This window comes from Belonocnema kinseyi, chromosome 5 (genome assembly GCF_010883055.1).
Source record: "Belonocnema kinseyi isolate 2016_QV_RU_SX_M_011 chromosome 5, B_treatae_v1, whole genome shotgun sequence".
Classification (NCBI taxonomy): Eukaryota; Metazoa; Arthropoda; class Insecta; order Hymenoptera; family Cynipidae; genus Belonocnema; species Belonocnema kinseyi.
The window spans coordinates 226,842-243,386 of record NC_046661.1 but is presented as its reverse complement, the minus strand read 5'-3'; the positions used below and the strand labels follow the sequence as shown (position 1 = coordinate 243,386).

General features: G+C 40.4%; 1 protein-coding gene across 3 annotated transcripts in view; it reads left to right on the top strand.

Moving 5' to 3' along the window:
• Positions 1-16,545, top strand: part of LOC117172546 (amphoterin-induced protein 2) — a 156,865-nt gene that overhangs the window by 118,153 nt on the left and 22,167 nt on the right. For all 3 annotated transcript variants that reach the window (XM_033360592.1, XM_033360591.1, XM_033360593.1), the window contains one exon: positions 5,495-6,978. In XM_033360592.1, the coding sequence (XP_033216483.1) occupies positions 5,508-6,978 (1,471 nt within the window). In that variant the 5' untranslated portion in view covers positions 5,495-5,507. The remainder of the gene's footprint in view (positions 1-5,494; positions 6,979-16,545) is intronic.

Below are 16,545 nucleotides of genomic sequence, written 5' to 3'. Positions count from 1 at the left end.
CGCTCTTGGAGGTGCCAAGTTTTCACTCGTTAATAGCTTGAAAAGCATCCCTGCGTGCCACCAATATGCTAAAACACTTGCGAGAAAAATGCAGAAGGCGGTAGTCCTTTGATCGCTCCGTGTTCTCAGGGTACACGAAACTTTTGCCGGATCGTCGTATTGATTCCGTTACAGACTGTAACCACCTATCTCACGGTCGTGAGACGTGTTTGTGGCTGAAATTTTGCGGCGATTTCGCTGGAAGCAAGTGCAATTTTTCAGATTAGCACCCGCTCCCGGCGAAATTCTGCGGTTGTCCTTATGACAAATTTTTAAAAAATATATATATATATATATATATATATAACGCGTCCTCTGGTTGCGGATAGGGGGTCCCTGTACTAATGTTTTCTGCTGAATATGGTTACAAAAATAAATAGGCAGTCGCGGACAGTTGTCCAGGGGTGGTCCCGAAGGAATTAACCCAGAAGCTAAGGTGTGAAAACTCTGCCGAAAGCTGAATGGCACCTGGGTGAAGTGTCTAGAACGGTGAGTCTGGGATACCAGGAGACCTCTCCGAGTATGCAGCCTTATCCTTGCATGCGTGGCGCTGTAAGGATGGACAAACCCCTTTCCCTAGCTTCTCGCGGGAACAATAATGACAACACCAAACACAGTTGTTGTAAGTGCAGTTCAAAAAAATAGAACGCACAGGGCTCCCGACAATAAGTCAGCCAACAATGCCGACCACTCTAGAGCTGGGGGAGTTAATGAAGATGGATTCAATGCGATGGATCAGCGGAATCTCGGGACCTTTATGTGGACGGAGTGACTGAATAGCGACTTGCTAGAGTACTACGATGCGGGTGTGGCCCCTGAACGGGGTTACATGGCACGATTGCATGCTCTGTGGTGCGAGAAACACCCGGAGCTATCGCACTTTTCGCATCAAGTTCTGCGAATAGAGTCCGATAGAGGAAGAGCGATACTTTAGGAGCCACAGAAACATCAAGACCCAGGTTTCTCTCAAGCCTAAAAATCTGGATCAGATTGATGACGAGCTTCGTGGACATTTTTACGAAGAATCCGACCACTGGATTATCGATTGTTATGTGTATAATGCAGCGAGAGCTTTGCCCGATGCGTACCGTAAAACAAGACGAATGCATGAACTCGCCATAAAGATAGGCTGGGCAAGACAGTACGCGTCCCGCAGTCAGTGTGTGATTGATTACATCGCATTTGGCGATGCTGCCATCAGGCAGCATATTGTTGAGAGGAGACGGAGACTGTCCGACGCTAAGAGAAGTCTAGAGCGGAAGGAGAAATGGATCAGAGAAAATCAACAGTTTCTCTCTGACCCATCTCGACTCTTCCAAGACCCTCCAGTTACTGTCGACCACCCGCCCAAGCCAGAGATGGTCGAAGTATTTTGAAAAGAAGTTGACGAAGTGCAGTATAGACTGGACGTAGACTCAAAAAATATAAATAGCTTCAAGGAGCTGTGTGATGACCTCATTACACCCGATTAAGACTGTCCACCCATCACGACCGAGGAGTTGAAGAAAGTATTAAGAGGTATGAAGGATTATTCCGCTCCGGGACCAGATTATATCAAGACCTTCTGGTGGTAGAGGTTTCCTTCAATCCATCAGCATTTGGCCCGTATTTTCACCTCATATTTAAAATCGGAAGAGCCAATTCCGGAGTGGTTGGTGGAAGGGCGCACAATATTCCTGTCGAAAATAGACAAGTTAGCTGACCCGAAGAATTACAGGCCAATCACTTGTCTGAATACACTGTATAAGATATTCACAGCTATTCTAAATGATAGGATTGTTCGGGCAATTGAAACTGTGTGGCAAGAAATGTAAGAGCAACAAGGCTCAAAGAAAGGAGAAGCGGGATGTTGGGAGAACCTACTCATCGATACATGTGCCTGCAAAGATGCAGCATTCTACCAGTGTTTAACCTCGATTTCGTTGTAAGCGGGTGCAATTTTTCAGATAAGCATCTGCTCCCGGCGAAATCCTGCTGTTGCCCTTATGAAAAATGATGTTTTTGTCAGCTATGATGTTTTTGACCGATATTAAGGTTAATGCCGTAAGAGTAACAGAGATGGTGATAAAGCACACTTAGTGCCGCATTATGCCTTTGGATGTAGGTTTTTCCCGCATGAGTTGGACAACTAGATAGTATGTGAGACAAATGCTCGGGATGTGCATGGCACGCCCGGCAGCTATCATCGGGAATGTCTTGGCTCAAAATGTGGCGACGGTATGTTAAGGTAGAAATGACACCGTCTTGACATGCCAAAATGAGACCCTCCGTGCCAGACTTCAATCCGGGTGATTTAAGAAAAGCAAAAGTCAGCTCATACGACATTGACTGATCCTCCAGATTTCTATGGAAGATACCGTTTATCCTCTGATCGAGGAGACATTCTAGATTCAATATTCCGCGACCACCTTGACGGCGTAAGATGTAGAGGAGACGGTAAGCATGTTCATTGCAGATACTTTGTTCCTCGCCGACATGGGAGGTCGAATCGAAAGCTTTCCGATAATCAATCCAGGCCATCGATAGGTCACGCTGGTAGGATGCTGCATCTTTGCAGAAACTTTAAATATGAGGTGAAAATACGTGCCAGATGCTTGTGGGCTGAAGGAAGCTTCTTCCACTAGAAGGTCTTGATACCCTCTGATCCCAGAGTGGCAAAGTTCTTGATCCCTCTTAATACTTTTTTCACCTCCTCGGTATTGATGGGTGGGCATTCGTTATCAGGTGTTATAAGGGCATTACCCAGCTCCCTGAAGCTATTTATGTTCTCTGAGTCTTCAGCCAGTCTATGCTGCCCTTCGTAGACTTCTCTCTAAAACACTTTGACCTTCTCGGGCTTTAGCGGGTGGTCGACAGTAACTGGAGGGCCTTGGAAGACTCGAGATGGTTTAGAGAGAAATGTTGATTTTCTCTGACCCACCTCTCTCTCCGCTCTAGACTTCTCTTAGCGTCAGACAGTATCCGTATTCTCTCAACAATATGCTGTCTGATGGTCAGCAGCTTTGACTTGTTAAGTGTGTGATAATGGGTCCGGGGTTCGCGCGCGAACTTTCGAACTTTGGTGGTAAAATTCCTGCCAGATGTGATGTAGTCAATCACACACTGAATGCTGGACGCGCACTGTCTTGCCCAGCTGATCTTTAAGGCAAGTTGATGCATTCGTCTTTTGGTGTTATGATCAACCGTTGGTTTTATTTTACGGTTCGCATCGGCCAAAGCTCTCCCTGCATTATACACATAATAATTGATAGCCCAGAGGTCGGACGGTTGGTCTTAGTCTCGCCTCTCTTTCTCTGTTGCCGGCTTGTCCTACCTGTCGTAGAGTAGGCTTTCCGCTTACATAGCCCCTTTTTCGGAGTAGTTCGGCATTGTTTCGCAGACGTTGCTGCAAAAGGTGCGATAGCTCCGGGTGTCTCTCGCACCACAGAGCATGCAGCCGTGCCATGTAACCTCGTTGAGGGCCCACACTCACATCGTAGCACTCTAGCAAGTCGTGATTCAGTCGCTCCGTCCAACTAAATGTGGACCACCTAAAGGTGCGCGTTCTGTTGTTTTGAACCGCACTTACGACAACTATGTTTGGTGTAGTCATTGTTGTTCCCACGAGAATCTAGGGAACGGGTTTCCTCCAGCCTTGTAGAGCCCCGTATGCAAGGATAAGGCTGCGTACTCTAAAAGGTCACCCGGTATCCCAGAGTCACCGTTGTGGACACCTCAGCCAGCTGCTATTCAGCTTTCGGCACGGTTCTCACACCTCCGCTTGGGGGTCAGTTCCTTCGGGACCACCCCTGGACAATTGTCCGCGACTGCCTATTTATTTTTGTAACCATATTCAGCAGAAACCCTTGGTACAGAGACCTTCTATCTGCAACCCGATGACGCGTACGGTGGCTTTGTCACAGGACCTTCGGTTTGATTCTAGAGGAATCAAAACGGAATCTCACGGACGTGAGACGTGGTTGTCGCTGAAATTTTACCGCGATTTGGCTGGGTGTGGCTGCAATTTTTCAGATTAGCATCCGCTCCCGTTGAAATCCTGCGGTTGTCCTTACGACAAATTTTTAATATATATATATATATATATATATTTGAAAATGCTTTAATTTATTTCAGAATATTTAAAATAATGTGAAAATGTTGCATGAAAAAATGAAGCTTTTGGATTTTCCATTATTTTGCATACTGTCAGAATTTGAATTTTGGATTTATCAAGAAAATTCAAAAAGTTGTTATGATAATCTTCGAGGGCATTTAGAAATCAATCTTTCTTTTTTCTTGGAATTTTTTCATATCGCCCGTTTAATGGCTTAAAAGGTTCATTTTCGTGTTTTTTTTTTTAATTTTATAAATGCTATAACTCTAATAATTTTTTTTTTTCAAAAATGGTCTCAAAAATATTCAAAATGCGCTCACTTTTTGAATTTTTATCCAAAATGGATAGCTAACGAATTTGACCTTTAGTTTAGGACACTAAAAGAGTGTACCAGAGGCCAATCTAAAAGAAAGATTTTTTCTAAACTTATCGTACTGACAGACAGGCATAAATACATACAGACCGGCAGACAGACACATTCGTAAAAACCTATTTTTCGGAATCTGGGAGTCTTAAAACATGGACATTTGACAAAAATTGAGGGAGGGGTGTGTGCGGGTGTAAAATTTTACACATCTATACATTCTCTGATGAGAATGTAAAATAAATCATTAATACAAATGGTTTTGCTCCATTTTCTGTGAAAAGATGTTCTCTATTTATTTTTGCTTAGCTTGTGTCGTGTATCGAAAAATTTAATTTTTGTATTTTCAATATTTTTTTTCATAAATAAAACAAAAACTACGTGTCCTCTAAAAAAGTAATTAATAAAAAATTTGTAGGTATTTTTTGGGTGTACAATGTTTGTCTTATCATTTTTTACCCCTATCTTACATAGTTTGACCGTAAAATACAATTTTTTTATCAATTTTTGTGCGGTCAAAATTTGAATTTTCAAAGTTTCTAAAAAATTTAAAAAGTTGATATGATAATCTTGCAGGGCTATCGAAAAGTAACATTTTTCTTTTCAAATACTATGAACAACTGTACAGAGAATTTTTAAATCACAAAAAAATGTGTGCTCAAAATTTTTCAAAATTGGTTCGCTTTTAGTATTTTTATCAAAAATGTATGACTAACGAACTTGGCTTTAGCTCAGGACCCTAAAAGAGTGTACCAAAGTCCAATTTAATAGAATAATTTTGTTCAAAATCTATCAGAGATGCTACCTATAAAAATGATTCGTTTTTTATGTCTAAGTATTCTTAGTATTAATAACAAGTTTTCTTGTAGAAATTCGGGATATGTATCTAAATTCCTTAATAAGAAATCTTCACACTATCACAGAATATTAATAAAATTACAGTGTCTTATTACCGCTTAAATTCCTGGATAAAATTGTTAAAAATTTCTCTGTTTCAGATTATTTTCAAAAATGGAGCCAAAGAGAGAAAACCACTGGCCGTTTCTAGATTTACTGCGCCAGCTACTCATGTTGCTATTCATAACACATTGTATTGGTCAAGAAGACTGGGAAAATTGCCCACCATGCAAATGCTTATGGTTTTCGGGTAGAAAGACAGCAGAATGTATGAGAAAGAATCTCAATCATGTTCCCGAATATTTGTCATCGGAAATACAAAGTTTAGATTTAACCGGAAATCGAATTCAAAATTTGCACGAGGAGGCCTTCAGTAAGGTTAATTTGGTGAATTTGCAAAAACTATTCATGAGGGAGTGTGCCTTAGAGTCGATAGACGCAAAAGCCTTTAAGGGGCTCAAAATTGTGATAGAGATCGATCTCTCGGGAAACAAAATTAAGCAACTGTATGCGGGAACGTTTTCGGAGACGCAGAGACTTCGAGTATTGTTTCTTAATCACAATCATCTCGAAACCCTAGAAAATGGTCTCTTTGATAATTTGACTTTTCTGCAAAGAGTTGTTTTATCCAACAATAAAATAAACCGGGTCGGTGAAAAAACTTTCTACAACCTGCCTGGCCTCCAAACTTTAACTCTGGATGGAAACAATGTAAGTTGTGTTAAGTTGATTACTTTTGAAACGCTTCCTAAGCTGGGAAGCTTGGAGCTCCACAATAATCCATGGAACTGTAACTGTCATTTGAAAAAATTAAGAGACTGGATGATTGAGGGAAAGCTTTACACAAAGCCAACAACATGCAAACAGCCAGTGAATCTTGCCGGGAAAATGTGGGATGAGGTGAGCAGCGACCAATTTGCTTGTCAACCGAGAATCAAGACTATAATTCCAAGCACGAAAATAGTTCAAGCGGAAAAAGGAGACGATGTGATGCTGAATTGTTTAGCTGTTGGAATACCTCGACCGCAAATTATTTGGGTTCATCGAACGCGGGTTTTAAACAATTCAACGAGACGACACAGTGGCGACAGTGAAAAAGGTTACTTTCTAACAGAGATCAACGGCTGGACCAATTTGACTGTTCCAGACGTAACATTAGCAGACAAGGGAGATTACGCATGTATAGCCCAGAGTCCAGGAGGATTAGCTCAAGAAAATGTAACTGTAGTTATCATAGGTGATACATTCGATGGAAGGGATTCCATTACTAGTTTGCCGCTTGCTCTAGGTATTGGTGTAGCAGCGCTACTTTTCCTTCTGGTAGCAATGACTCTTTGTATTTTCTATTGTCGCCGTAAACAACCGATCCTGCTAGGTGAAAAAAATCACGATGTTGGTTCCTTGGAACAGCATGGGCTAGGAGAACAAGAAAAGTCTTTGATTGCTGCGATGAATCCAACAACGGCAGTGACAACAACAACATTAGTGAAGCCAGTCAGACGCTATGATGCTCCTTCCATTACATCTCATGGTACAGAAATGACTGAACTCAATAGAACTCTATTGGACAACGACTCTGTTTTTGGTTTGTACACATAGTTAAAAATTCATTTTTTTTCGACTCCCCATTTAAACGTATACCTCTTCTAAACGTTTGGAGAAAAGGGTAGATATGGTAGTTGATCCTTTTTCTTGCAATTATCCTCTATATGGTGACAACTCGTGGAATGCAAAAATGGAATTTCGAGCTGAATATGATTATGATATTATTACCTAGGAGTTCCCCGGGATACCGGATCTCTGATAACTTCCAACATCGCTATAGTGATTTACAAAGAAGCCCTTTCAAAGTATTAATCCAACGTGATACCAATTCTGGTAAATCTAACGAAAATTGGAATTCTGTGATATTTCGCTTATAATTTAATAACTCATATGAGCCCTCAATTTTCTTGATGTCCATCGTTTAGATATCGCTCAGCAAGACGCTTTTGATAAAGTTTAAACCCTAGGACCCGATCGTAACAAAGTTTCTCTTTCAGAAGTCTGCCTTATGTTTTATGGATGTTTGAAAGGAAATAATCTAACATATAAAGTTGCCATATGTGGAGTCCCGAGTATTGTCAGTAAATATATTAACCTGGGGAAAGTTTGTTCAAGGTATGGCCACATTAGTCAATTTTGTCGACCTTTGCCACATTGTTAAAAATACGGAGATTATAATGTTAAAGAACTATATAATTCCTTGATTCAATTTCATCTTATTTTTTGGAATAATGGAAAATCTACATTTGTAAGTCGTCCAGGTAGTCGTCAAATTAGGTTTGATCTCTCATTTATTTCTTGCAGCCTGTTTCCTCTTTCTTCTTGGGATATCTTGAATGATCTTTTGGCTTGTAATCATTTCCCAGTTATCACCAGCTTAGGAATCTCTGTCACTATAGCATCTTATTTCACTTATAACTATAATCTCCAAGATATGAATTGCCTTAAATTTTTCTTCAAACACTCTTAGTTCGCTGATGATAATTTAAACAAATTCAATTATCTAACTTCTGATCCTCTTATTATTTATCATTTTTTTATTAGTGGAGTAGATACATCATTTAATGCAGCCTGCCCTGTTGACAATTTTTCACCCTCCTGTTCAATATTATCTTCAGAAAATTTCTGCTAAAACTGAACTCACTTTAAAAAAGCTTGCCAGAAGAACTAGAAGAAAAAATGTATGTATATACATATCACTTTGTGTGCATGTGATGGGAATTTTATGTAAGATACTAGGCAGTCTGATAAGTACCTGAAAATTCTAAGAGATGGCATTAGTATTCACTAATATGAACCATTTTCGTCGAGCTTTATCCTTCAAATGACGCCTGTCAAAACTTCAGCCATTTATGTTTACGCATTTACAAGTTACACCACTGAGAAGCGACTAACCTCCGAGTTTTTTTTAATATGGAAAAATCTGAGTTTCGAGTTTTGATCAAACACTACTATCTTCGCAAGAAAACGATATCCGAGACCAAGGCCAAGCTGGATAAGTATTACCCGGACTCTGCACCGTCGATTGGAACGATTCATAAGCGGTTTACCGAGTTTCGTTGTGGTCATACGAGCACAGTTGATGCTGAACGATCTGGGCGCCCAAAAGTGGTCACTACACCAAAAAATGTCGAAAAAGTCCATGATATGATGTTGAATGATCCCAAAGTGAAATTGAGAGAGGTAGCTAATGCTGTAGGCATATCATTGGAACGTGTGGGCAATATCGTGCATTCAGTTTTGGGCATGAAGAAGCTCTGCGCGCGATGGGTGCCGCGTTTTATTACAGGGGACCAAAAACGAATTCGTGTGACAACTTCCCAGCAGAATTTGGCATTATTTTCGCGTAAGCCGACCGAGGTTTTGCCCCGATTCATAACCATGGATGAAACCTGGATCCACTACTACACTCCTGAGTCAACGCAACAGGCAAAACAGTGGGTTCCACCGGGCCAAAGTGCTCCGAAGCGTCCAAAAACGCAACAATGGGTCGGAAAGGTTATGGCCTCCGTATTTTGGGATGCACATGGCATAATATTCGTGGACTATCTTGAAAAAGGTAAAACCATAACCGGAGCATACTATTCATCATTATTGGACCGATTAAAAATCGAAATCGCCGAAAAACGGCCGTATTTGAAGAAGAAAAAACCGCTTTATCCTCACGACAATGCGCCTGTTCATTCATGCTTAGTTGCACAAGCAAAATTGCATGAAATCGGCTTCGAATTGGTTCCTCAGCCACCGTATTCACCAGACCTGGCCCCCAGCGACTATTACTTGTTCCCCAATCTGAAGAGATGGCTCACCGGTAAGCGTTTTTACTCAAATGATGAGCTCATAGCTGAAACTGAAGCGTATTTTGGAGACCTTCCGATCTAGTACTTTTTGGACGGTATCGAAAAGTTAGAAAATCGTTGGACTCGCTGTATCGACCTAAAAGGAGAGTATGTTGAAAAATAAAACCGACTTTGACCAAAAAAACGTCTCCGTGTTTCATTTTCCAGGGACTTATCAGACTGCCTAGTATTTCGTACAACAATGTGAAGGTTTCACCTCTGGATACTTTTTTAGAGCTATCAACCTTTGTACGATTTTAGAACGAACAGTGTTGACGGACCAGATGGAGTGATCCCAGAAGAACTGATTTTTGAATCTGGCTCGCGATGGATTGAGTCTCATTTTGGTAAGCCGGAATTATTTTGAATGGCTAAGAAATTACGCTTTCATACCTCTAAGACAAGAAGAGTTTGACAAGAGCTTGGTATGTGCAAAAGAAGATATTTAGAAAGAAGAAGAAAGGAATGGCGAGGCCTTGGTGGGATAAAGAATGAAAAAAGATGAAAAGAAAGGTAAAGAGGAAGTACAAAAAGTGGAAAGGGGGAAGTGCGAAAAGGGAAGAGTACGTAGAAATGAGTAAGGGGTATAGAATGATGTGGAAGAAAAAATGACAGGAAAAAGAAAAAGATCTGCAAGAGATGTTGGGAAGTATAAAGACCAAGGGGGACGTGTGGATGAAAATAAATAGGTTTATGAAGCGTAGATTGGGGATAAGCGAGTCGATAGTGCTCACATTTACGGAAGATAGATGGTGAGAGTAGAGGAAGGTAGTGATGAAGAAGTTAAATCACAAGAAGATAGAGAAGCAGATAAGGGTGTTAAAAAGGTATAAGGCAGCAGGGATGGACGGTGTAGAGAACAAAGCGTGGCTGTTTAGTACGTAAGAGGTTAGGGAGAGCTGAAGGAGGTAGTAAAGAAAGTATCGAGGACTGACAGATTCCTGGTGGGTGGAGAGAGGGGTTAATAGTGCCTATGTATAAAAAAGGAGACAGGGATAGGCAAAAAATTATAGAGGGCTGACGATAATGACAAGTATACGGCGTTAAAAGTATAAATTATACGCTCAAAGTTCAAAGTATTTTGCAAAGTATATGCGATGGTGTTGGCGGAGAAATTGCGGAAGGATATAGATGGGAAAGGAATATTGCCGGGGACGCAGCCGAACTTTAGGGCGCATAGGAGCCCTATCGATAATATCTATCAGGTGGAAGGGATAAGAGGTGGAAGTGGAAGGGAAAGACGGCGCACGAGGTGAAAGATTTTGTGTGCCTAAGCTTCCTGTTTCGAATATGAGGAGAAATGTGGAAGGGGGAGTGGAAGTAAGCTATTTAGGGAGCATTGGTGGGAGAAAGAGAACAGGAGAGGGGATGGGAAGATGGAGGTTCAAAGGGAAAGGTATTTCAGAACGAATGGAGTGCGTAATATGGATGAAGTGAGAATAATACACGAGAAAGGAATTAAGGTATATGAGATGTTTGAGAAGAACGGCAAGGAGAGAGAGAAGACAGCTGTGGAGGATAAAATAAGAGAGTCATGGTTTAATATGAACCGTTGGTGGATTATGGCAAGGAAGAAAGGGCAATATTTTTGTAAGAAAGAAAAGAAATCAAGTCAGGAGCATTTAGCCACAATTATATGCGGGTGCATAGAGGGTTTTAATAGGTACTGGCTTTCTGGGGAGAGAAGGATGTCTGAATTGTGCGGGCAGGGAGGTGCAAACCTTGAGCAGTGGTTGGAAGAGTGTAATAAGGTGGAAAGGTATGGGATAAGCATGGAGGTATTGTTGCATGAAACGGTGGACAAAATAGAAGTAGCATGAGTATAGGGGGTGTTGGGTGCGAGGAAGTAAATTTTTTAAGGTCAAAAAAGCACAGGGGTGCATGAATGAAAAAAAGGGTTTAACTGTTAATTCACTTGTTATAAACAAATTATATGAACAAACAACTATTATCGGCATTTATTGACAAAAAAATCGTTTTTTTTATTATGTACAAACTATCTCGTCAGTGATTCTTATTGAAGAAAATTCGTCAACAGATATTTGGTTATAATTTTGTTTAACAAGTTATATAAACAAATGCCTATTATCGGCATTTATGGGCAAAAAGAATAGTTTTTTCTCGGCATTTGTGGATCAATGAAGATCGTTTTTTCTTCGAATTTTCTACAAACTAACAGAGTTGGTTGATAATACAATTCAAATTTAACTCCGTCGATTTTCCGCTCACAGAAGATAACCTGCAAAATTATGTTGAATCGTTCAATTAAGCGACAGTCAACACCTGTAAGCCTTGCTGTTTTTTCAGGCTGCCGGAAAAATCTTCCTGCATCATTTCCGTAATTAGAATTGCCTGTTCCATGCTTAGCATAGTGAAAAATAGTTAATAAGAAGAGTCTCAGTAAAAGTGAATATTGCCTGAAACAAAAGACCTTGGATACTAACGGACCTAAGTGGGGAACTTCACATGACGACTTTGTGAGGCTCTGCACATGAGGTTATTGGGAAAGAATTTGATCAACCCATAAATGAAAAATGGAGAGTTTATTAAAGATTTTGAAACGCTTGTCGCTTCCCGAGGATCGTCGGGACGATCCTGGAGCCACAGCTGGGGGCTACAGCATGCGGGACCGTGGCGATGGTGAGACGCGAGATGGTAAGGCAGATCTCACTAATCAAACAGCTGAGCAGCAAGAACATCTGCGACAAACGGTAAGCAGTGGAACATCAACTGTGCCTGCTGAGGATGCTTTGATCAGCGCTAGCTATTTGCAGCCAACCACCTCGACAGAAATTTCGTGAGAGAGCATCAATTGGGATTCCACAATGAAAGAGGAATTGGTGTGTCTCTATTAAAAAAGTGCGAAGTATGAGACGAAAATGGAAAAAGGATACAATTTAAGAACGAAATTTGCTGCAAAGTATCGTAATATACAAAAAGTTGCCCTAAGAGATCTTATCGCCAAGGTGAAGGACATCAGGATATCAGAAAACCGAGCAATGGAGATTAACCCTTTGCGGCATGGTGGAAATACCGTATTCCCACCTTTTTTCATATCATTTTTTGCGATTTCAGAGTAGTTTTTATTGGATTTTACACAGGTTATTTTTAAATTTCATGCTCGCAGGATGAGAGAAAATTGAAATTTTTGTGCGAAAGGTCTAAATTTTTAAAATAATTTGTTAATACTTATAAACATAGATGAAAAAAGCCTTTTTTGTTTGAAAGTTCATTATTGAAAAAACTTTGCATAATATCCTTATGAAAATGGGTACTTAAGGGTTTTTGGGGTCGCTGAATACGAATCTGGACTCAGATTTTGAAAATGGTAGATCCAATATGGCTGCCGAAATTGGGAATATTTTTGGATTTTATCTGAAAATTGGTATATAGGGATTTTTGGGGTCAGTGATCACGAATATGAACTCAGATTTTGGAAATTTAAAATGGTGGATCCAAGGTGGCGCCCGAAACTTGGATTATTTTTGGATTTTTTTCTGAACTTGGTATACAGAGGTTTTCGGGGTCGCTGATTACGAATCTGAAATCAGACTTTGAAAATCCAAAATGGCGGATCCAATATGGCGCTCAAAATAATCAAGTTTTCTGAATCTTTTTTTTTAAATTAGTGTACAAGGATTTTTGGAGTCACTGATCACGAATCTGAATTTAGATTTTGAAAATTCAGAAAATTGTTACTAATCCCTGTTTTAGGTATATATTTTTTCAAACCTTATTATTCTAAATATTTGTCATTTTGAATACAGATTCAAGATCAGCGACCCCCTGCCTGTGCCAACTTTAAAAAAACAATTAAAAATATTTTGAATTTTGGCCCGCTATTTAGAATGTTGAAAATCTAAGTTCAGATTCGTGATCAGAGATACGAAAAACCCCTGTACACCAATTTTCAAAATAAAAAATTCCAAACTTTGGCCGCTATGTTGGATCTGCCATTTTTAATTTTCTAAATCTGAGTTCAGATTCTTAATCAGTGACCCCAAAAACCCCTATGTACCAATTTTCATGAAAACTCATTTCCCTGAAAAATGTATGCCGGAAAGGGTTAAGTAACAGGTTGATTTCGTGTGGAAAAACGACGACAATGAACATCAGTTAGAAAAAACCGCGTCAAACGGTCAAACAGGAGCAATTGATGTTCTTCCTCAACCTATTAATGATCCAACACCACCACACCCTCCAGAGATGGATGGCCATATACAACCAGACGCAGAAGCAGAGGTTCAGCAACAAAAAAAGCGACGAAAATGGACATACCATATGAACAGAGATGTTATGCCCCTTTATTTTTTGGTGGAGAAATGTGGACAAAGTGTGAGGAGAGAGCATCATAGACTCTTCTTACTTAAATACCCAGAGCTAGCCACAAAAATAAATGAGCAGAATCTGGCAGATCAAAAACGCTCAATATCGGTAAACAGACTGCTTTCGGCTGTTGAAATAGCTGCTATCAAAATGGAAATGGAACAGCAGTTTCCTATTGATAAACTCGCCTTGGAATATGTGGACAACGAAAACTTGATTGATGCTGAAAGCACAGGTCCTAGGAATAATGAAAATCATGTACCGAATCCATTAAAACCACGTCCGGATATTAATAACGATGATGTAGATAGGGAAATCCTAAAAACTACAGCACCTTGAAAGGAATTTTGGTCACGCTTTACTAGAGTTCAGATATGTAGAAACAACACTAAGGCATTCGCTGCCCAAAATGAACATCAGAAATGATCTGTGTGCACTAATAGCATATCTTGATAGCAAGGTTTTGCCTACGTGTTTGAACGTAGCACAAACTGCCTTAGAGGTGTAAACTCTTGTTGACTGTGCAGCTGTGGCAACCGTTCGAACGTTGGGCCGGAAAACTAGGCCTGCAAATGCAGTTTTTGTCCCAGCAAGGGATCGAGATCCACCATGGAAGATCAGGTTGGATATGGATGTCAACAAAGTAAGGTGCAAACTGGGTCGATGAACTCAATATAAAAAAATAAGTAGAACCCGAAAGCTGATAAACAATGTTACTAAAATCATCCACCCTCGGCACATCGAGACATTAGCGCCAGCAATATTGGATGAGATTATAGACTCCCAACGACAGAGACTTGATGTTCTTACTGCCAGACTGCGCCGGTACAAGAAAAGTGGTGCACGATGGCAACAAAATCTAAACTTTCAGACAGATGGAGAAGGTTCTATCGTGAAATGAGAGTAAAGCCAAGTAACCAGCAAGACACCGAAGTCCCTCTGTTCGGAAGATATGACTAACTACTGGTCGGGTGTTTGGGGAAAAATAAAGAGATGCAATTTGGACACTGCGTGGTTCAAGCTGAAGAAAGCAAGGGTAAGCAAGAGCCCTATAATTTAACTGACAACAGCACACCTTTAGATGCGTCAGCGGTCTAGAAAAGGGCAAGTAATTGGGAAGCTCCAGTTTCGGACATTGTACACAACTTCTGGTACAAGTACCTGACGAGTGTACATTTTGCGTTGGAAAGGTGTATTCAGAAGTTAATTAAACGCCCAGATCTGATGCCAGGCTTTATGCTTCAAGGTACTACGTATATGTTACCAAAAAACCAGACACTCAAAATCCATCTGACTTTCGACCGATAGCCTGTCTTTCAACAATTTATAAATGTCTTACAGCTATCATTGCAGATAAGCTATATTCTCATTGCGACGAGAATGATATTCTACAGAAGAACAAAGAGGATGTTGTAAAAACTCGTGTGTCTGTATAGATCTAGTCACTATAGACGCTGTTGCCGATGATATCCACATGGAATTCGGACTAGATAAATGTAGAACAGTGCATTTAATCAGAGGGAAATTAGGGACCGCAGAGTTAGAGAACGAGTTGGAAAAGGGCATCGAGGCAATGGCTGCAAGCGAATCATATAAATATTTGGGTATTTTTAAATCTAAGGGTATTCAACATACGATAGTTAAGACAAACCTAAAGACTGCCTTCACTACGAGACTCAGATTGATTATGAATTGTTTTCTCAATTCAGCCAACGAACTCAGGGCCTCACGTACTCCATCGGGCTTATAAAATGGTCTAACAGCAACCTTGAAAAGTTAAACAGAATTGTTCGCGTGGAAAGGACAAAGCAACGAATTTGGACTATACGCCCTTAAATTTTTCCTCTGATGGGGTCTTGAATATCAGGGTAGAAACCATAGAGGAATTAGAAATACGATGGAGGCAGAAAACCATCCATGGCGAGCACTCCAAAACGTTAGATCAAAATGAAGTGAATAGTGAGGCCTCCAATATTTGGCTAGGAAAGGGGCTTGTATATCCAGAGACAGGAGAATTCGTCATTGCTAAACAGGACAAGGTTGTACGCGCCAGGTATGATCGCAAATACGTGTTAAATCAAGACGTGGTTGATCGGTGCCGATTATGTAGAGATACCAACGAATCCATCGAGCACATTATTGATGGCTGTCCCGTAATGACTCAAAGAGAATATACGCACAGACATAATTATCTAGCGGGCATCATACATTAACAACTTGCCCTAAACCTAGTACTCTTAATATAATGGATGCCTTTCTAAAGATACATTTCAATGCCCGTTTTAGAAAACGGAGATATTATATCTTATATTCGGATGTTACTATCCAAACGGATCGCTACATCCGGGTCAATCGACTGGACATCGTGATGCGAGAAAAAGAAGGTGGAAGAGTCCACATCGTCGGCATTGTTTGTCCGCTTAACCGAAATTTGCAGTCAACCTATACAATCAAGATCCACAAGTATAGCGAGTTAACGCATGAAGTAAGACCATATGGAGGAATGTGAATCATGCAACTATTCATCCCATTATGATTTCGGCTACAGGCAATGTGCATGCAAGATGCACTCAACATCTTGAACATTTAGGAGTTAGTAGGATATTGGCAGTAGCTCAGAAGGCGATTTTATTAAAAACCTGTCGCATTGCAAGAAACTTTCGTGACCATCAGGAATTGAGCGACTAAAAATCCGTGGAGTGGCAGATGGAACCTGTAAGAAAGCACCCAGAGGTGATTGTTGTCACCTCCAGCGCTCGTGAACGCTCGTAATTGTATACCTACAGCATCATCGCACGAGGTTTCAAGCAGCTTATTAAATTAGTTGAATTAACTTGTAACATTCTAATCTCATCAGTCACTTGACTTAGTCCGTGGCCATGATGTATAAACGGGTTCACCGGAGTAAAAGTTTAATAAAATAATAATAAAACAATAATTAG